At 40.1% G+C, this 22,929-nt stretch overlaps 2 protein-coding genes across 6 annotated transcripts; both read left to right on the forward strand.

The window, feature by feature from the left end:
- LOC134067344 (ADP-ribosylation factor 6-like) lies at window positions 1–2,086 on the forward strand. Of its 5 annotated transcripts, none has more exons than XM_062522587.1 (3): window positions 1–83; window positions 351–623; window positions 1,013–2,086. In XM_062522587.1, exon 3 carries the CDS (start codon window positions 1,102–1,104, stop codon window positions 1,627–1,629), a length of 528 nt encoding a protein of 175 aa, XP_062378571.1. In that variant the 5' UTR covers window positions 1–83; window positions 351–623; window positions 1,013–1,101; the 3' UTR covers window positions 1,630–2,086. The 5 variants fall into 5 exon arrangements, with proteins under 5 accessions (XP_062378571.1, XP_062378572.1, XP_062378569.1 ...); XM_062522588.1 differs by having other exon boundaries at window positions 39–238; window positions 351–780; XM_062522585.1 differs by having other exon boundaries at window positions 39–238.
- A 2,216-nt stretch (window positions 2,087–4,302) lies between these two features.
- Window positions 4,303–22,747, forward strand: msh4 (mutS homolog 4). The gene is made up of 21 exons (XM_062523541.1): window positions 4,303–4,507; window positions 4,760–4,864; window positions 5,072–5,235; window positions 5,760–5,870; window positions 6,619–6,734; window positions 7,167–7,340; window positions 7,723–7,852; window positions 11,685–11,727; window positions 12,440–12,507; window positions 12,799–12,873; window positions 13,788–13,852; window positions 14,315–14,484; window positions 14,578–14,717; window positions 15,063–15,166; window positions 15,506–15,630; window positions 15,979–16,179; window positions 16,820–16,938; window positions 19,857–19,985; window positions 20,963–21,131; window positions 21,916–22,004; window positions 22,325–22,747. Exons 1-21 carry the CDS (start codon window positions 4,303–4,305, stop codon window positions 22,517–22,519), a joined length of 2,697 nt encoding a protein of 898 aa, XP_062379525.1. The 3' UTR covers window positions 22,520–22,747.
- The last annotated feature ends 182 nt before the right edge of the window (window positions 22,748–22,929 follow it).

Here is a 22,929-nt window from a genome sequence, read left to right on the forward strand (position 1 = left end):
TGAAATTCGCCCGGAAGTGAAAGAATATTGACGATTGTTGCTGACGCAACGCAGCAGCCCAAGTGGACATTATTGAGAACAAGGTGCTGCGGCAAATATCTTTACAGAATACTGTTATTTCAGAATTAATGGATGCTAGCTGAAATGTCTGGTGTCAAGCATACATCGGTATATACATGAACATATAGATGTAACGTGAACAAGGTGACGTAACCCTTGTAAAATGCCTCTGTCATCTGTAAGTTTGCGTTAACACAGCTAACGTTAGCTAGTTAGCTTACTAACTGCTAATCAGCTAAGTTAACAGCTAAGTTGTGCCTCACTTACACAAAATGTTTTTTCACCCCTAGAATCATCATGTGAAAAAGGGAGCCATTTGACATTTCCGTGGCTTGTCGAAAGAGAGTATATATCCATTGGAGTTGCAACCGAGCTTCGAAGTATCCCGGCTGTTCGACACTAGCAAGAGGAACGAGAGAGAACCCGGGAGGATCTGATCATAGGAAGTCGACAGGCATTCTTATTTCTTCCTCGGAATCCTTGAATCTATTTTCACGTTGGCTGAGCAAGACAATCGAAGGATGTCACATTGTTTCTGGATTTTGATGGACACGTAATATAAAGTTAGTTAATCGTTCAGTATCTGGGCCTTTGTGTAACGTTAACAGAGACAACCGATACGGATTATTGACCACCAGTAAATCTAGTCATAATCCAGCCCCCATAGCTAGGATAGCGCATCAAACAGCGTTATCTTACTCACTGTTGCTCAAACTAAATGTAAGCAGTTACATTTTGATTTTATGAGTTCATCGCAATCCGGATGTTTGTGCCGTAAGATCATTTCCTCTTTAGGAAGTGACACCTCTAGTGGCCTGTACTAGAGGCATTTTGACATTTGGTTCATAATCAAGACTAGGCTCTTGAATAAAGAAACATATTGATATTTGAATGCAACTATTGATCCCTAACCACTAAAAACATTTACTAATGCAGTGTATTTTGTCCACAGAAGATATTGACAACTGACCTGAAGTTGATTGCAAGATAGGATTCCACTCTAAAAGCTGGTAAAAGACTTACCTATGCTCAACTTACAAAATGGGGAAAATGTTATCCAAGATATTTGGCAACAAGGAGATGAGAATACTCATGCTTGGACTTGATGCTGCTGGGAAAACCACCATCCTTTACAAACTGAAACTAGGACAGTCAGTTACCACAATTCCAACAGTTGGCTTCAATGTTGAGACAGTCACCTACAAAAATGTCAAGTTCAACGTGTGGGACGTAGGGGGGCAGGACAAGATCCGTCCCCTATGGCGACACTACTACACCGGCACACAGGGCTTGATCTTCGTAGTGGATTGTGCTGACAGGGACAGGATTGATGAGGCCAGGCAAGAACTTCACCGCATCATCAATGATCGCGAAATGCGCGATGCCATTATCCTTATCTTTGCCAATAAACAAGACCTTCCAGATGCAATGAAGCCTCATGAAATCCAGGAAAAGCTGGGCCTCACACGCATTCGGGATAGGAATTGGTATGTGCAACCAGCATGTGCAACAACAGGGGATGGACTCTACGAGGGCCTGACTTGGCTAACATCAAATTATAAATCATGACTGAATTAAACACCTGGGAATGATAACCATAACATGACTCATCACAAATATTATGTAAAAGGAGGTTTTAAAATGGCTATGAGAATATCATGTATCATTTTGTATTATAACAACAACTAGGCCTAATAACTTCCAGGACGCTGGATGAATTCCATTGGTCTTCAATTCATCTGCTTGATAGTACACTGATAGTCATGGTTACTGTGGCATGACCAATATCAATCGTTTATTATGTGATTTTGTCCTGTGTTTTTTTTTCTTCTTTTTTTTTATGTGTTCTGTTGGTATGGTTGAACAGTCTAAGTATGTGTCTGGAGAAACTTGGGTGAAATGGTTTTAAGGGTTTTGTGAAACCAGCAATCACAAATGGAAAGTCTGACAAACTAGAAGACTTGTTGTAACCCCATTTATATGTAATGCTTCACATCTAAACAAATACAGCATTGTTGCCTTTTCACTGTCACAAGTTTTGTTAAAGGGGGCAAGGGGCACTGATCTTATTTTGCATATTGATAGCACAGGCTACAAAAATATCTGTCTGTGCTATGGATGATTCACCAGTTTAGTGACACCTTATTTAACATTTCTTCAAGAGAGTAGCCAGATGAGGTGTTTGTAACTACGTATCAATGCAAGACATTTTGTAGATTGTGCTACAAAACCACCAGCCTCTAGCCACCAGAGCTATGAACAAAACAAATTAACATTCAGCCCTGCCACAGGAGGAGTAGGGCTGTGTATGGGCAAGAATCTGGTGTTACGGTATGTATCATGGTGAAGGGGTTATGAATCAACAATTATGGTGATTTGCAATGTTCTTTAAAACTTTAGAAAAACTGTCATGTATAATAGTATAAGACATATATCACTATGGTAAAACATTGCATTTATCTCAGTCCCTGCCAATATTCAATATCATACTGTTGATTTTTGTGCAGTCTGAAATTAACATTTGAGATCAGTTTAAAAAAAATGAAGGACTTTTTGAGAATCAGTACAGTATCAAACAAAACTCTATACTCAAGTGTATCTATATATTTTGCAGAAAGAATGGATTACATTCAATTCTGGTATGCAGCTTCAAAGTCTGAAGTTGGTCTGTTATGATGTTTTTCTTTTTCACAGTTCTTTTTTTTCTTTTCCCTGTTTAGTTTAGTTTAGTTTAGTTTATTTAGTTTATTTGAAGCAGGGACCATGTACAAAGTTCATTAGTTACATAGTAAAGAGATGACTTGCACCAGATTATAGCTAACAGCTAATTTCCATCCGCCAGTCCCTGAGCAGGTAAGGGGGGGGCATATAAATTAAGAATGATAGGTTGTGATAGGTTCATCAATACGTTAGATCTTTTCTATAGATAGACCACCCAGGAAATAATCCCCCCCCCCCCCCCCCCCCCAAAAAAAAAACCCAAAACAAACAAACAAACAAAAAAACAGTTTTCTTGCCAAATTATTTGAGCCTTGTTTACTTGGCGTGATAAGATAAACATGACGTGTAATAGTCAGGTAAATACTGTATAATACTGATGACCCATGCGTATGGGCAAATAAGAGGTCTGGATCTGCTCAACAGCTGGACAACAATGCAGCAGTGTGCCAGTCTCTAGGCAATTATTTGAAGTAGATCAAATGTTATTAAATTACACTCAAAAGCATCAGTGACTGACCAATCTAGAGTATTTTCATCTCCTTTGAATTGTGATCACTTATTTTTAGGAGTTGTCACAATCTTTTATGGTATGCCAAGAGGGAAATACTACAGTTGTAGGGAATATAGAATCATCCATTTCATAAATATTAAAAACCACAATAGGACAGTGGGAAGTTTCATGAGAAACTGAACTCTAAATACCAGACCTGATATAAACTGGCTGTGACGATTTATAAGATGAAAAAGCTGGAGGTCTGCTGGCATTTTGCTCATTGGTTTTCTGATGGTCTACCGGCAGTTTGTCAACAAATCAAATGCCCCAACGTACTGCCAGTGTGGTGCAATCTTACATTTATTCAGTACTTCATCCTTCATTTTAATAACATGTCATGTCCTCAAATTAATATATTCACAACTAGTTCAATTAAAAGTGATGGTGTATGACAGTGGAGCAGAAGTGGCTGACCACTGACAGCCTGTGGTCCAATATCTGCCAATCTGATTTTTGTATCGAGGGAGCTGTTCATGAACTGAACAAAGTGAGCACTGAGCAGTAAACATGATGTGTTAAAGGTGCTCTAAGTGGTTTATAAGATAAACCATCTTTCTTTATACAGCAAACAATCTCTTTATACCAGCTGCCTGTTCCCTGAATACACTTTAATATCTGTAGTCAGTCATAGGCTCCAAAAACAACAAAAAGGCCTGCTAGTGCATTATCCATAGACAGTAAAAGATCCTCAAAATGCTTTGGCCAGAGAATGTCTCTGCTTTGGCTGTGGGCAAGGTCACGCTATGATTGGCGACATCCAGTCCGGGTCGGGCACACACCTTCTTTCAAGCGCGCGACGAAACTGTCTACCAGACACAGATATGACTTTGGAGTTAACGTTATGGTTAAGGTTAATCAGACATTGCAAACATTAGTAGTTTAACCTAAGAGAAACAGGTGTCATCACTTAGTTTTGTTTATTTACACGTATTCGACATTAGATCCAGGTTTTTGAAAAAAAAGGAGATATGGCAGCATCATCAGGGTACAGTCTTAGCACCGCAAGTAATGCTAACGTTACTCATTTCAATGTAAAATCAACTGGACCATCAAGTTCATTTCTTTCTTCTGAAGAAGGGCAGTCAACTCCATATCTTACTGGCCCATCTGCCAAGAGGTCGTGTCCTCTTTCAACATCAGGGGTAGACACTCCACAGACAGATGCAAATAACAGTAAGTCGTTTTTACAGCTCGTTTAGCTAACTTTAAATAGCATTACAGCTAACTTCAAAGTTCGCCACCTTGTAGGCTACCTGAGCTATTTTGACAGACATACCCCCACCTACTGTTAGATTCAGCTGTCATTATTTGAGGGAATGAAATTTGAGGAGTGGAAAAAGTTGCACACTATTGTTTATAAGTGATCTTCAGGTGAATTACTTTCGAAGTAATGAGCAGTTAATAAATAATGTTTCTTTGCAACAGCATCTGGTCAGCTCAACCATAGTTTCAGATCTTTCAACCGAAATTCAAGGACTCCAAAGTTGAAAAGAACACCAAGAGCGTCCACGCCTCAGACAGACCACACAAGTAAGCTTAATTGTTTAATTAAACTGATATCAAACATATATGCACATCTTTCCAAAATAAATGTGTTGCACCTTGGAATTGCCTTGGTAATATTTGTATCCGCTGAGTCTGTGCTTTTACTGCATCTGCATGTTATTTTGGTGTGAAAATATAGTTCTGGCTTTGGCTTTCTCTTAGTCATTGTCTCTTGTTCATTTTGTCTCAAAGCGGTGACTGGCTCCTCTGCAACATCAACCAATGCTGTGTCAGTGATCGTCGCTGTGGTGGAAGGGCGAGGTTTGGCTAGGGGTGAAATTGGCATGGCAAGCATTAATCTGAAATGTCCGGAACTTATACTATCACAGTTTGCAGACACTGGTACCTATGCAAAGGTGTGTTCATAAGTAAAGGATATTTATAAGTGAATGAAATTAATTAAGAAATACATCATATTATAATGCATTCATTTACTCACCACTGCTGCTACTGATACAATTTTGTGCAAGTGGTTAGTGTGCTTCACAAACATAAACTCCATCCATGCAACTGACATTAGACATCATTTTATGCTCCATCATAGAACCCAAAAAGATAAAAGATAAAGCCACTGATATTTGCATTCGTCACAGTCTTTTAATTATAACAATAGCTGAATTATTGCTATTATTAAGGGCCATCTGGTGGCCTGGGACTGGACAAAAGTTTAGAAAATGTAAGTAAGTAAGTAATGTTTATTTATAAAGCGCATTTAACGTGCACAGAGTGCAACCCAAAGCGCTTTACACACAACACTGATACACACAATGGCAAACGGAGTAGCTAGTCGCAAGCGTAAGCGCAAGCACCAAGACATACAAGACACAAACAAACAAAAATCAAACAGATGTGTTAAGTCCTCACTGCCTTTACATTACAGGTGGTAACCAAACTCCACATCTTGATGCCTTTGGAGATTTTGATGCCAGACACAGTCAGTGAAAAGGGCAAAGGCACAAAGCTGTATAACCTAATCACAGAAAACTTTCAGGTAATTACATTCAGTTGCTCTCCTCTATATAATATAACCCCCCCCCCCCCCCCCCCCACAACCTTTTCTATTTAGATTTAAAGCAACATTATGCAAGTTTAAATCTAAAATCGATGAGCTAGTACGACCTACAGTATATGCAAAATCTTGTAAATTTCATCAAGATTATAATTCTCACACTGCTAGAAGCTTGTTGTCAGCGTTGTATTATGAAATGGTTTCCTTCTTTTTTGCGACGCATATCCGGGAGGGCTGGTAGGAATGACACGTGTTTATCTGGCCTTCAAATGACCTGGATGACTAGTTGCGTGAGAAACCATATCTGATAACGTAGCAAATTGTTGCACGGTGTTGCTTTACTGTAAATGACATGATCATTGTAAGTGTATGTACGCACCACCACCAACTTCAGGTCGTCTCTCGTTCGTCTCTCGTCTCTGAAAGACTTACAGTAACTCCCTCTCTCTCTCAGAGTCCAGGAAGTGTGTCATAACAAAGAGACACCAGATTCTCATAGCTTTAATCAGCCTTAGAGTGGATCTTGTGGGAGTTAGATTTTTTTGCTGCAGTCAACAACTTTCCCATGCTTCCTTATGTTGGAATGTGTGAAAATGTACAGAAATATAAGGGCCACCTTCTTATATGTGATTTCTGCAGCCCAAGTCGGCAGTTGTGTGTACATACAGTAAGAGATTAAAACATTTGTCAAAAATACTTCTTGATCGATTTTGTCCTCACTGTTCTCCAGAATGTGACTCTTACCACTGTACAGAGGAAATATTTTAACGAGAGAAAAGGTTTTGAGTACATCCAGCAACTTAGTGCTCCAGAAATAAGCTCAGTTTTCATGGAAGTTCAAACTAAGTAAGTCACCCTGTCTCACTACACACATATGCCGGACACACACACGCACACACACACACACACACACACACACACACACACACACACACACAAAGGTGTGGTGTTTTTGCATGCGTTTGGTTGCATCAGGACGTATGCAATTTCTCCTCTAGTTGATGTGCTATTTACTCACATCATTTAAATGATGTGAGTAAATATGACTCACGTCATATATCACAGTGACCTGGAACTATTTGGAAGCTATTATGTTTGGCAGAAAAAAGGAGGTAGACATAGAAATGTATTAGAGAATTTCTCAGTAGTTTCTTTGGACAAGTTATCTGCGTTTTTCTTTGAGGGAGTAGTCAAAGAAAAACTGATTATAGAAATCTAAAGTCTGCTGATTTAATGTATTGTGTAATGTTTGAGTCATCTGTTTCTTACCTTTCCAAGGTACTACTGTCTTGCCGCATCGGCCGCGCTTCTGAAGTACTTTGAATTCGTTCAAAATTCCATTTATGCCCCACGATCCCTAAAAGTGAGTTTCCAAGGCAGTGACCAGACAGCTATGATAGACTCAGCCTCTGCCAGCAACCTGGAGTTGGTGGTCAACAACAGAGATCACCGGTTGGTAGCGTTTTGAGGTGGAATTGTTTTTTTAGCAACTGCCTATTGCCTTTAACAACAACAACGTCAGCGGATACATTGCAAAAAATGACCAACACTTACCAAGCGCTATAATCTTATATCAAGAGAATAATTGTAGTTTGTATTGGTTTAGTAAAGATACTTACTTTGAGCTTTCTTGTAAGATTTGGAAGACAAATTGTCTGAAATCTTAAATCTCATTTTCTTGACCCATTGTAAGATAAAATATGTCTTAATTTAAGAGGACTTTGACAAGCTAGATTTTTTTTTAATCTTGATATAAGATTGTAACACTCGGTAAGGTATCCCTTTTTGCAGTGTATGAATGAACATGTCTTGAGAAGTCTTTCTGCATGTTAAGGAGCAACCATTGTCTGCTGGGTGTGCTGAACTACACGAAAACGCCAGGAGGGGAGCGCAGACTTCGATCCAACATTCTGGAGCCTCTCGTGGATGTGGACACCATCAATATCCGTCTAGACACGTTACAGGTCTGACAGCCTTCAGTGTGTATTATAGTTCTCATCTCATCCAGGGGAAATCACCTCATGTCCCGTCTGAAGGGTCATTCATTCATTAGGGGTCCAAGCAGTGCAGCTGTGGGAACCTTATTGTTTTGGGCTTATTATAGTTCTTAGTTCTCACCACTAAAAGTGGTTGTGCAGCAAAACCGTAAGGGTCCAGGAATTTGAAACTTGACCATATGGCTGTAGTCACAATATAGTCTTCAATATTGTCTAAGATGCATTCAGTTGTGCAGAAATACCTATTTTGATTATGTATACCCATGCATGCTATTTTTATATATTCAGTCCATGTACACTGTACTCCTACAGTTACACTGGAAATGTACTGTAGGCCACACAAGCCATTTGGTTACCTTCTACGGACATCAGCCCTCACACACACACACATGCACGCAAACGGGGGAGCTACACCAGGCGCATAACTGAAGTGTTCCGTGCTCAACGCGTAAAATCCATTTTAGAAGACTGGTCTATTTTTTCCGAATGTACACGTCACTGTCGCGTCGCGTCTTTACTTCCATTGATTATTGTGATTATTAATTGCTGCTGCATAACAGTACGTGTCGCGAACGGAACGCTTCATCTCTAGCCCTCCGTCCAGCCCTCATAAATGCAGCGCGGAGTTGGCGTAGAAAGCTGGGTGTGCAGCAGGATGCTGTGACAGTGATCATAATCTAAGGGTGATGATGCATCGCATCATCTCATGAGTAATATCCTGCACACACTGCCTGATTTCGACACACCAGAGTGCCTGAATATGATGCACAAAAACAGTTGAGCAGTTTGAGAAATTGACAGCACTTTTCATTTATTTATTTGCCACTTTTAAACAGTGACTCACAATTGCTTGAAAAAGTAGAGAGATGTGGAATAGTTGTTTACAAATCATAGAATTGATGCACTGACAGGGATTTTATATGACAAGCTGTAATTCCTGAATAGACCAGAAAAAAACAATACATATCAGATATACTTAAGGTCTTAAACTTAAAATTAATTTCCATATGACAACCTTTACACAAAGGACAAGTTCACACATTTATATCATGTCGAAGAATAACGGAAACCACATGGTTCACTGACCAATCTCGCTCCCGTCACCTTGTAGTAAAATGAGAAAAGTGATAAAAAGATCCTAATCTGTCATTTACTTCATCCTAGACTTGAATCCTTTTTCATAACTGCTTATCATATCACTGGTAACTGTTGCATTCTGACCAGAAATGCGTGCAGGGTCTGCCATTTCACAGGTCTAGCCACGCTTCCCAACCAAGAGGCGTTACAAGCGTCTGCACATGGGTAGACGTTTTCGAAACGTTTCAGTACCAAAAATGTAGATAAGAGGACTGAGGCCACAGTGTAAGTACGTCCAAATGTGAGCTGTGGCATGTGCAAATTGATAGGCGACTGTGCTGTTTAAAGGGGAAATCATTTTCTGGAGGCTCAGCGAAAGAAGGAAAACAAAGATGTTATACGGCGCCCAGCAGACGAAAAAGGCCACAAGGTTCAGGACGATCAGCTTCATTGCCATCCTGCACTGTCGGATGCGGATCCACATCCGCGAGTAGCAGAACACGGCGACGGCATATGGCAAGAAGAAGAACATTATTGTCTGCCAGCAATTGTTTAAAATTGACGTATAGCTCTGCCTGCAGATCACGTGGTCGCCAATGTTCTGTGTCTTACTGAGGCTGATCTCAGGGATGGTGAAGAAGAAACAGAGCAGCCACAAACTGACACACAGAACTCGTCTATAGGGCACAGACGTGGTTGCGGTGAGGTCATACATCACAGCCCTATAGCGGTGCACAGTCATGGCCGTGAGGAACATCACATAGCTATGCAAGCCCAAGAAATGTATACCGTATAGGAGCTTACACATTGTGTTGCCCATTCCCCAGTTGTTGTAGTATGCTGCTGCTGCCCAGAATGGAAGCAGCAGAGTGATGATCAGATCAGACACGGTGAGGTGCAGTAGCAGCAGGCTGGGTGTCCGCCTCAGGTCCTCGTACCTCAGAAGGGTCCAGAGAAGGAAACTGTTCCCGGTCAGGCTGATGCAGAAGATCAGGCTTAAGCAGACGGGGTGGAAAATCCTGAGAAAGTCCTTTGGCGTTTCATCCAACCAGTCGACATATCCAGCTTCCCACCAGTTATCCTCTTCCCATCCCCCAGAGCCATAATTGTCTGATGGATCCCAATATTCCCAATAGTCCAATAGATCATAATAATCATCATCATCATAGTCACTTCTCAAGGTTATATTGTTGTTCCCCATAATCAAAAAAAATAAAAATGTTTTAATATCTGCCTTGTTCTGTTGGAATTATACTATTGGTCTGTCATCTTTAATTTAGCAGCTTCTCTCCACCACTCATAGGCTATCAGATAACTCCACAGAACAGCAATATGACATACAAGACAAGTGGTGTGGTAGAGGCCTGGACAAGGAAGCAGTTTTACTCCTCTTATGGGCGGAGATTAAGCGTTCGCCAGCATGTGTCATCATTTTCAAGATCCTGACAGTTACAGTACAGCTTAGGTTCCTCTTGTCTTTGTCACATAACAGTTAAGGAAACAAATTATCAGATATTTGTTGCTGGTTTAGGTTGCTTGCTAAAACTAAAGAACCATGTAGGAATTCAGAAAAAAGTTAAAGTGCTGAAAAGATCCTCCTGCAAATTTGAACGTAACTGAGTCCAAACTGACTGACCTCAATAACTATAAGGACTTGTTGATTAGATATAGCAAAGAAATTAAAATATCCCGGCAGCAGTATTTTTCCCAGATTATTGCTGCAAATGTGAATGACTAAAATTCTTTGTAATACTGTTGATCAACATATCAATCCCTCTAGAACAATACATGCTGAGTGCCACTCCTATAAGAAGTGTAATGCATTTGCAGATTACTTCAATGATAATCTACAATAATAATAATAATAATAATAATAATAATGCATTTGATTTAAAACACCTTTCGTGACACCCAAGGTCACTTCACAAGGTTGTATAATCATCTCATAAAAATAAAAATGAAAATAAATAGAAAATAAATGAATAATAATATCTAATATAACTATTAGGAGTAATATTGCTACTTCCTCCACTGGTGGACATAACCTCCTTCAGTCAGCAATTTAGGTCTTTACCAACACTTTCTCTGACTTTACTCTGGTCTTTACCAACACTTTCTCTGACTTTACTCTGGTTCACCAGAGTGAGCTAGAAGAGGTGCAGCAACAGAGTTCAGTAACACATGCTCTTGATCCAGTGCCTACCAAATTGTTTAAAAACGTATTCAGTACATGGCACTGTCCTTTCAAAACCATAGCCACAAGCAGTCCATCACTCAACTTTTCACCAGTGTTTTCAACATCTGCAGTGAAGTCAGCTCGGTATAATCTCTTAGAATCTGCAATGCTTTCTGACCTTCTTGCATAAGCAGTGATATACTTTCGTCATCCATAAACTGTTAACTCTGCATATGCCTCTGAGTCTCTGGCTTCATCCACTGCCCTTTCACTGTTTTCAGAGGGTTCCTCAAGAATAGTATCCTTCAATCCTTGTAATATTAGATGCCCTTTTTGTTTTGCTACAGTTCATAATTCTTTTCATCCCCATCGAAAACTAGCCGGGACCAACGGCTGCTACTCAATCTATGTTCAAAAAAATTATTGTTTGCACATCCCACCAGTTGATGTTCCTTTTGTGGAACAAATACAAGTGAAAAGGAAGTGTTTGCAAATATGAACCAAACTTACTCTTGTTGCTTTTGATTTTTTTTGTACCCTCTGCAGGAATTCCTAGAGGACGAAGAGCTTTTTTTTGGCCTGAAAAATGGTAAGACTTTGGCTGTTCAAACAGTCCTACAGTACTTGGAGCATTGGTATTGTTTTAGTTGAGGCAATGTCACTGTTATTTTCCATGCTAACCCTATGACGTTTCCAATCTCAATGACCCCCCCACCCCCCCACATACACACACCATATCCCCCCATAATGGCATACACACACACACACACACACACACACACACACACACACACACACACACACACAATATGCCTTTTTGAATTATGGATAGATAAATCTAAGATGTAATTTGTGAACTGCAGAAGAAATGCTGCAGGATTGTTAGACTCTGCCAAAGCGTAGTAGAGAGAAGTGTGAAGGTCTGGGGGTGTTTCGGTGATGGTCAAGTAGAACATTTGTACAGGATGAACAAAAGTAGTGTACCAGTTATTGAGCACGTAGTGGGAACTATATCATGTGTGAGTGTGACCTCTCCTCCACCTCGTTATTAATCAGAACAGCAGAGGGAAGTACAATACAGCACATGATGATATGATAGGAGTATTCCCCAACTGCTGCCGTTTTACAAAATCGTCTTAGCTGCTCAATTTCCATCGTGACAAATCAAGTTCACCACAATTCACAAAAGCCAATGTAGTGCCTGTAAATGTATTAATTCAGATGACGGGGCATTCATTTTCTATGCACTGTGATTGTGCAGCTACCTAATATAGTACAGTTCTACCTTCTCGTTCTCACAGCCATCTCACACTTCCTGGACATAGATCAGCTGCTGTCTGTCCTCATCCAGATTCCAAAACAGGAGACGGTAAGCTTTATTGTTTATTTAGGTATAATGCTTTAATGTGAAGCTATACACAATATTGTGGATGGTGGTGGGAGTTGGGTCCCCATATTTAGATGATAAAACGAAATGAAAATGGCATGGACAAAAAATATGGTACCATTAACCAAATTGTCAGGATTTCCTGTTGACGTCGTCAGAATCGATGCTATGAATTGCTGAAATGTCTTTGTTTGCATGAGGTTCCCCAGGTTAATGTTTAATGAATGAGTTAATGCATGTCATGATGTAAGGTTGTGTTTTATCCTTTTCTAGGTCCAGGTAGCTGAGGCCAAGATCACCCATGTGATTCAGTTAAAGCACACTCTGGAACTGGTGGCGCCTCTGAGGGTAAGAGGGCCAACTTGTGCGGATACAGAGACTGCTGAACGCTGCTAAATATGATCTGTGCAGAGATACAGACACTGTATTTAAATACGACTAAGGGCCCTAATTTAAATGATGCAAATTAGCAAAGTCAAAGTACAAAGTCCCTTAAAGAGCACAGTGTGTCATGCATGAACTAAAGTTATTGTGTGCCGTTTGGAAGCATTGAGCTCACCCACCACCACCGACGTTTATGTTCAGGATCTTGCTCATGGTATTAAATTAGCAAGGAGATTTTGCCCTGCCACTAAGATAAGGGCCCTACATCTGACTGAAAATGTTAATGTTGATTCCAAGTCTTCCAGCTTGTATGGAGTGAAAATGTTGAGGTGAATTTCCATGTAGTGCTTCATACAGTACCTAACTTTGTTAATGCACTCACTGCAAAAACTACCCAAACTGCTCATCTAGTAAAGTCTAACCAACCAAGAGTTATTCATTTCAAATCAAGATTAAATCTAGTGGTGTCGTTGCCAGTATACAGAGACTTACTTGTAAAACCGTTTGGCTTAATTTAATGAGTGTTCAACTTAGTTTAAGACATTTCTATTGTGAAAACAAGCAAATTTGTCTTGATAAGACTCACTTAAAATAAGTCAAACTCTAATTAGATTAAGTGAGAATGATCGTCTTAGAGAGGTATGGTAAGGTAGGTAAGTTTCTTAACACTGAAAAATAATGGCAAATAGATTTTTTGATCTTAATATAAGATTGATAACACTTGGTTAGATTTGAGTAAATAGCTGTTAATTTGAACAGGCGGTCCTAAAGAGCTGCAAAAGAGCTCTCTGCTTACTTTCTTTGCTAATGCTCATATATATTGCATATTATGCGGCATCAGACGTGTAATAAATACATCCTGTTAATGATTTGAACAGGCGGTCCTAAGGAACTGCAAAACAGCACTGCTAACTGCTTATTCCACTATGCTGGAGGACAACAGGTGAGAGGGCATGTGGGATTTGATCTCAACTTCACATTTTAACTAATGCCATATGAAGAAGAACAAAATACAAGTTCACAAAATAAAACTTGGGCTAGAGACACATATTCTGAGAGGCATATTCTGTGAAGGTGTTTGTTTTGATTAATTAATGAACAAAAGTACAACCCTTTTGAACTGCTATCTGGTGTCTGATCATTTATCCTTCCCTCAAATTAGCGAAAGTGAATTTGGAGACACCACATGTTTTGGATTGCTAAGATAGGGCCTCATATCTGCATAGTCTTACTCCCTCACAGACACATGAAGACTTACAAATGTATTTCTATATTTAAATGCAAAGTGCACATTTCACTCAGACAACAAATTCCTCTTTTAGGATGAGAGGGTTAGACAAAAATGTTCAAATACATTCATTGAAGAGGTAACTTCACTCAAATCACCCTGTTTGTGATGTCTTAGATTTGAACTCATTCTGGAGCAGATCAAGACAGTGATCAATGAGGACGTCAACTACACCAATGGCAGTCTGAACATGCGCACGCAGAAGTGCTACGCGGTGCGGCCGAACATCAACGAATTCTTGGATATCGCCCGCAGAGCATACACCGAAATTGTTGATGACATTGCAGGTGATTTTTAGCTTTTTTTGAGCAGTTGTAATAAATGTTTGTAAAAAAAACACAAAATCGATGTTAATTCAAATGTGTTTGCTGTTGCTGCAGGACTAGTGGATCAGGTGGGGGAGAAGTACAGTCTTCCCCTGCGGACCAGCTTCAGCACGGCCCGAGGATTCTACATCCAGATGAGGCTGGAGGCTGGCGTCACTCTGCCAGGAGGGCAGATGCCCACTGAGTTCATAAAGGTCAGGCTATTACGCAATTGTTAATTAACGCCATCCATACACATACAGTATGTTTGTTCTCTGTAACTTTGTTTACCAATGACTCAAAATAGCCCTGACACAATTTTCACTGTCTTTTCTGCTGACTGTAACTTTCTGTTGTGACAGAGCAATATACTTTTCCTTTTAAAAATATATTAATAATTATTTATACTGCAAGTCACTTCCTAGCACAATAGAACAATAGTGGAGATGAATGCAGTGACCAGTGCCTGATCAGATTCAGAATGGTAAGAGACTGTTGAACTTCCACTGTGTTCAAAACAGATTTATGTATTTAATTGTGTATTTCTGCAACAATGGCAGGTTACCAAGTACAAGAACAACTACAGCTTCACAATAGCAGATCTGATACGAATGAATGACCGCTGCGATGAGGCCTTGCGTGAGATCTACCACATGTCTTACGTGTGAGTATCTCATGCTACTAATAATGTGGGTGCTCTCCCATTGCCACATCCACGGCTGAAGTGCCCTTGAGCAAAGCACCTAACCCCTCACTGCTCCCTGAGCAGGCAGCTCACTGCTCTGGGTTAATGTGTGCTTCACCTCACTTGTTCACTGTGTGCTGTGAGTGTTCACTAATTCACGGATGGGATAATTGCCAAGAGACCAAATTGAAGTATATACTTGGCCAAGAAACTTGATTTACAGGTTTACATTTTTTAAGAGCACCACACAGCTAATGTCTTATGTAACAGTAAAACAAATTTTTGTATATTTACTTTCTCATATTGTCTTTCTCTTAGGGTGGTGTGTAAGTTGTTGACTATTGTGACTGAACACATCCACTGCCTGTATAAGCTGTCTGATGCTGTGTCCATGCTTGACATGCTGCTATCGCTAGCTAACGCTTGCACAGTCTCTAAGTACGGTATGTGTCCTCGCAAAACCAGTGTATACATGTCACAAAAAACAAAACAAAAAAAACAATGGAATGGCAATTATTGAAAGCAAACAGCTGGTTAGGGGTCTTTGAATTAGGAAAATGACGGACAAGGTGGAGTTTCTTTAGCAAATACATCGTTTTTGTACACCTTGATGGCAGTTATCTCTCCTATGCTTCAGTTACCACATGTAGGCTATGTGTATGCAGACATGCCTTTCAAAAATACTGGTGATTAAATTGATTATTTTCTAATTTATAGTTGCAAATGCGTGTATAAGTTGCAATGGTTTGTATCTGGATGTTGATTGTATACTCTATAAAACCCACTTCTAGTGCGTCCTGAGTTTACTGACACTCTTGCTATCAAGCATGGTCGTCACCCCATTCTGGAGCATATTGTCGGACAGCAGCCTGTCTCCAACAACAGCTACATCTCCGAGGGCAGCAACTTCATCATCCTCACAGGCCCCAACATGAGTGGCAAATCCACTTACTTGAAGCAAGTAGCTCTCTGCCAGGTGATGGCTCAGATCGGTGAGGGTTTCATTTTTACTGTAATTGTGTGTGTCGAAAGTGAACAAGCTCAGTGTTATTGTAATAAGTAAAGGTTTGTGTGAATTGATCTGTGTCAGAACTTCTGTCTCATCTTAAATCCACTCAAGTAAGCAGAAAGGTGACAGTGGGAAATATAAGCTCCTTTAACAGGAACCTGTTAATGTATAAATAGTTGGGAAATTATGGGGAAATTACTCAGAACAGAAAAGAGCTCCAATGCTACAGGAATTTGGAAATATTTTTCTACAGACTGCTGTGGGTGTATTCCCTCTATATTGCATCGGTGTTGTGTTCATATTTTGTTTCAAAAGACACATATTTAGTTAGTTTATTATTGCACTTCTCAACTGTAGGGGGACCCAGAGAGCAAATTTGGTTTAGTGCTGCTTTAAAATGAGTAATACACAATTTTCTCCAAAACAGTATTCATAATTAATGAATTAATCAATTGATTAATTAATTAATTAATTAATAATGTGTGTGTGTGTGTGTGTGTGTGTGTGTGTGTGTGTGTGTGTGTGTGTGTGTGTGTGTGTTTCTTTTGAGAACAGGTCCTTCAAAAACGAATATCCAGCGAATATCAAACCTGCTGCTAACTTTTACCTGCTGTTTCTTTTAGGATCATTTGTACCTGCTGAGTATGCCTCATTTCGCATTGCGGACCAAATCTTCACAAGAATTGGAGTTGATGACGATCTTGAGACTAACTCATCCACATTTATGGTGGAGATGAAAGAGGTATGTTAATGGTAAAAAAAATGGTTAATGCCATGTTTTTAATTGCCAGAATATTAATTACAGTGCATGCAAATGCACTGTACTGTTCTTCCTAGGCTTCTTATAGTTATTATTCCGCTTACCACTTTTTCTAACCGCAATTTCTCTTCAACCGTTTAACTTAGAAACTTCATTCAAACTTTGTAACGTAGGTATTCTAATGGATCGGGTTGCTATGACTTTTCAACTTTGTAACTTTTATACTTTTTGAACTATTAAATAAAAACTATTCAAAATTTCCCCATAGACTTAACATTGGCCTCTATGACATCACAATCGGGTCGTTGAGCAATTAGAATCTTATGCCAGGTGGCCAGCCCCACCTGCAGCAGCCTTCTCTCTTTCAGGCTTTAAGCCAAGGGGGCAGGCATATTCCCGGAAGTAGAAACACGAAATGAGCTGGTGATCAACACTCTGCTAACTCCCTTGGACGGCCATAGATTTCAGATTTTTTTGCGATCCCATAACTTCATGTAGCATGTGCCCTTTGTCTCCCTTATAGCTTCTGTGTATTCTATATAGGGTATCGAAGGCAAAATTAATTCACTTCTTCCCCGTATATTACGTTGGTTTCCCGTAAAGAAGTATTTTAGCATGTCTGTTGTAGGGAAGCTAACGTTCGCCCGTAATGTTTGGATAAGAAGCTGAGTGAGCCTGCACGAAAACCATGACGGAGAGTCATTCGCAAGATCAGTGAAAATGCGTGTAGCCTACGGTAGCCTACTGTTTGATATGGTAAAGCATTACCTAGAGGCAAGTACACATAATAATAATATTAAAAAACGAACGTTAACAATTTCAGAGGTTTTCGATCTATCAGACGAGTTACAGCAGGCTAATGAGTTTGAGTCTGCGCAGTACGATGAACAGGAAACGAATTTTTGTTTCAGCCCCCTCTCATTGAGAACGACGGAGTCTGTTTGTCCATTTCTTTTAGGTCTATGCTTTAAGCATACAATCTCTCTGTGAAGACTACATATCCTGTTAACTGTTTCCTCTTTCCACAACTGTTTCAAAATAAAAGTCCTCACTGCAATAATACACTATTAAATCATTTAACCACTGATACTACTCAACTATTTAACTGTTCAACCATTCCAACTGTCAGTTATCATCAACTATGCCTCCAGTCAACTAAATGAAACCTCCATGTACCTAGCAACCAACATAGCAACCATTAAAACTAAGCGTTTTTGACAGTTTCCATAGCAACCAACATGATTATACTACAGTAACTTCTTTATTCCTGATAGTGGGCACCATGGATACCCTAGCAACTACTGTTTCAAAATAAAAGTCCTCACTAGCAAGTTAGCATTGTTAGCATGGTTAACATAGTTAGCATTTTTAGCATAACTGCTAAAAATGATTAGCTAAGTTAGCTAATCAACCTGGTTAGCATTGTTAGCATAAGCCCCTTTCACATTCAGAAACCATACATTAGCGTTTCAGAAATAGCGGGTTCAGGGGATTTCGCAATGTGAAAGGTAGACGTGTTCTGGTCCCGGGGTTGTCTGAAGCCGGTTTCAGAGGCGAGTTATGGGAGGCGTTGCCTAGCAGCACGTCACACGCAATTTGGGAGTGAACAATAACGTTAAGCATGCCTTGGACCTCGGAGATAAACTGATAAACACAACTGTCATGCTAGTTCTACGTGGTTTAGCTTCCAAATGATGGCGGGCCACTTGTTATGTTATTTGAATGCCAAATGAGGTCCTTTTGTCTGTCGAAGTCATATTTCAGTGTGCTGAGTCCTGAACAACTTCTGCTCTGACAGTTAGCTCGTTGGCTAGTTAGCTATCATTAGGCAAACTTTCTAAAAAGACGTGCTGCTGGCAGCAGACGGTTTTGGTAACCTAGCAACAATAAACACTTGACCGAAGTGCTGAGAAAAGGAGGTTCAGGGCACTCTCAGCATAAAAAACGTGATTGTTGGACACAGCCATAGATATATGGACACAGCAAAGTTGTCTTGTCTCTTGTGTGTTTCCTGTATTTTAACCTCCTGCCTTGCCAAATACGTCATCAGTCACACACCCCTAATAGCGGGGTTGACCTCTGTTCCTTTCATATTCAACACGGCTCGGCTCTGATACTACCCCCCGAGACGGGTTGGATTGCCGAGGCGGGTTGACTCCCCACCCCGTGTCGTCAATGTGAAAGGAACAGCCTTAACGTTAAATTTGGCTGATTTAGCGTTAAATTCGGTGAATGTGAAAGGGGCTATAGTTAGCATTGTTAGCATTTTTAGCACAACTGCTAAAATGATTAGCTAAGTTAGCTAATCAACATGGTTAGCATTGTTAACATAGTTAGCAATGTTAGCATAGTTAGCATTTTTAGCATTACTGCTAGAAATCATCAGCTAAGTTAACTTATCAACCTGGTTAGCATTGTTAGCATAGTCAACATTTTAGAATACCTGTTAGAAATCATTAGTTAAGTTAGAACAGGAATGTTTAAGCTTTAAAATGTCTACCTTAACACCATCAACTCTCTTTAAACTATGCAACCACCATGTTTACCCTAGCTACACCTTAGTAGCCATATCTACATTTTTTTTGCATTTTCATGCACTGGTAATTCCTTGGAATTGCATTTCTAGTTTGATGTAGTTACTTTGCTTGACAGGAAGGCCTATTTTAGTTTTAGTTTTGGTATAAGCCAATTGCATGAATTGGAAAATGGCCAGTACATTCAATGTGTATCAGCTATCGAGCATTAGCCTTCTGATGAGACAGCCGTGGCTTAAAGGTTCAGCTTGTTCCCCATTTCTGACCACTTCCCTCATTATTCTCATGGACCCATGTGATTGAAGTTGTCACTGTAAGCTATCTGCGATTACATTTTTCAGTCTTTTCACTGGCATGTGTTTTCAGGTTGCGTATATAATCCACAACGTGAGTCATCGTTCGCTCATCATTATTGATGAGTTGGGGCGGGGCACCAGTGCAGAGGAAGGAGTCGGAATCTGTCATGCAATCTGTGAATTCCTGCTGAACATGAAGGTACCAGTCTCAAAGATGAATTGCACTGAACATTAAAGGTTTTAAAATCATGCCCTCAGAGTGTAGCACTGTGGCTGCCTGGCTACTCTAGCTGTTGGCTGCAGCAACTCAAACTAGGTTGTAGGGTTGCACAATTATCACACAATTATCGCAATGGCAATGGCAATATGAACCAATGCGTAATTGAAAACGTCACGTGGTCCTAGCAACGCCATTTACAGTTCTAAACAATCAAACTGCAAATGGCATTTTCTATTGCCTCACTGTGCTGTTTCTTTCAAAATGATCAATCTTACTGTATTAAAATTGAAAAATTAATAATCATCCACTGTTAATTTTGGCACATTTCTGACTGTTATATTAATTTCATCCTCCTTGGCTATGCTGTTTCTGGTGCGTGAGGGGTAAAGAAATTCTGGTAAGCTTTACAGTTGGTCTGGGTGCTGTGCTTCTTGTGCACCGCTGAGCGCTGCAGGAGTTCACTCTGTTTGCCACACACACACTTCTTGCAGGCGTTCACCCTGTTTGCCACACACACACTTCTTGCAGGCGTTCACTCTGTTTGCCACACACACACTTCTTGCAGGCGTTCACCCTGTTTGCCACACACACACTTCTTGCAGGCGTTCACTCTGTTTGCCACACGTTTCTTGCAGGCGTTCACCCTGTTTGCCACACACACACTTCTTGCAGGCGTTCACCCTGTTTGCCACACACTTCTTGCAGGCGTTCACTCTGTTTGCCACACACACACTTCTTGCAGGCGTTCACCCTGTTTGCCACACACACACTTCTTGCAGGCGTTCACTCTGTTTGCCACACACTTCTTGCAGGCGTTCACTCTGTTTGCCACACACACACTTCTTGCAGGCGTTCACCCTGTTTGCCACACGTTTCTTGCAGGCGTTCACCCTGTTTGCCACACACACATCTCTTGCAGGCGTTCACCCTGTTTGCCACACACACATCTCTTGCAGGCGTTCACTCTGTTTGCCACACACTTCATGGAGTTGTGCCAGCTGCAGACGCTATATCCGAATGTGGAGAACCAGCACATGCAGGTGCAGCACACCCAGGCAGAGGGCAGTGAGCGCGTGCTGTACACCTACCTGCTCAGCCGCGGGCAGTCCGAGGAGAGGAACTATGGTAACATACACACACACACACACACGCACACACACACACACACACACACATACAGTACACACACACACACACACACATATATATATATGGGTTATTTACAAAAAAGACTATTAAAAATGTGTTTTCAAAATAATCTTTAAAAATGGACAGAATGCAAGACTGTGTTTAAACACGTCTTAATGCCTGTGCAACATTTATAGGGGTTTTAATACATTTTTAGACTGTATTTGTAATTTCATCACCAAAAACATTTATAAACAGACAAACAGACAGACAAATGCCGGTCCCCGATGAAAACATATACCTCCTTGGTGGAGGTAAAAAAAAATCCCATACTTGCTTAGTGTCTACAGTGCTTAACAGATTATCATTTTGCAGTTGACCTTGGAATTGATAGTAATTTACCCCAAGCCAAGGAGGTCATGTTTGAAATTGTTGTCGCCCATGCTAATGTTGACTAAAAAGAGGAATATAAAATGATCTTTTGGAAATTGATTTTAATGGCTTAAATAATAAAATGAGGAAATATCCAACCTTTAAGGACACTAAAATACAATAAAATAACTTTTTTTTTAAGTTTTACATTGGTTGTACCTCCTGACATGTAAGCTGTCCAACTATTTTGAATATATAAAAACTACCTTTTTAATCAATATTTGAAAGAGATTTACAAACTTTTCACTCATCAATAAAGGTCACTTGGAGTCCTCTTGATGAGGCAATGTCCTGTTTACTCTTTTCTGTTTACTCCTTTTATATTTATACACATTTGTATTTGTCACAGGTATCAGAGCAGCAGAAATGACTGCTTTGCCGAGGACCATAATTCAGCAGGCCAAAGCAATCGCTGCTAAAGTCAACCAGAAGTTATGGGTATGCTGACGTCACTTTTAAACTGATAAGTACACGTCACATAGACATTTTGTGTATGCCATCTTTCACACGTATGGTCGTACAGTATGAGTGAAATTAACAAGAGAATGTGCCTTCCTGCACGCCAACTGACTGGTCTATACTTTTCTAATGCTGCCATTTGGGTATGCAGTGCAGTTACTGACATAATGAGTTAAGAGAAATAGTCAAGATGCAGAACACATCAAGATGTAATGATTGTTGTTCCTTCTCTTTCACAATAAGTTATCTTGAGACAAGTGATTGATCATCATTACGCATGTTGTCCAATTCTTCTCTAGGCCAAACAGCACAGTGATCCTGACACTGTTCGTCAGCGAGCTGTCTACCACCTTGCCACGCGGCTCATCCAGACAGCACGCAATTCTCAGTTGGATCCAGACAGTCTTCGACTATATGTACAGGGGCTCAAGAAACAATATGAGGATGAGCTACAAATAGCCTCAGAAACTGCTGTTATATATACTGAAGAATGAGAGAGAGAGAGAGGGAGACAGAGAGAGAGAGAGACAGACAGAGAGAGAGAGACAGACAGAGACAGAGACTATGTCTGAGAAAGCAAACAAACAAAAATATGGACAGTATTGTTGAACAGCCTTTTTGTCAAATCAAAACAAATGTCCTAATGCATCTATATCCCTTTTTTTCTTTAGAGAAGAAGGTTATTTATTTTCAGAGATTTCTATAAATTGCATTAGTGACTACATGCGATTTCTGATTGTGTGCAATTTCTCACACCCACATACTCACAGAGACGAATGCCAGGAAGATCTCCATTTAATCAAAACATCAACAATCAACAACATCTATGCTAGTGAATATAAGAAGTGTGGTGTGGGATATTATTAATGACTGAATAAAAACCCTAAGGATATTTATCCTGAAA

This window comes from Sardina pilchardus, chromosome 20, assembly GCF_963854185.1.
Source record: "Sardina pilchardus chromosome 20, fSarPil1.1, whole genome shotgun sequence".
Lineage (NCBI taxonomy): Eukaryota > Metazoa > Chordata > Actinopteri > Clupeiformes > Clupeidae > Sardina > Sardina pilchardus.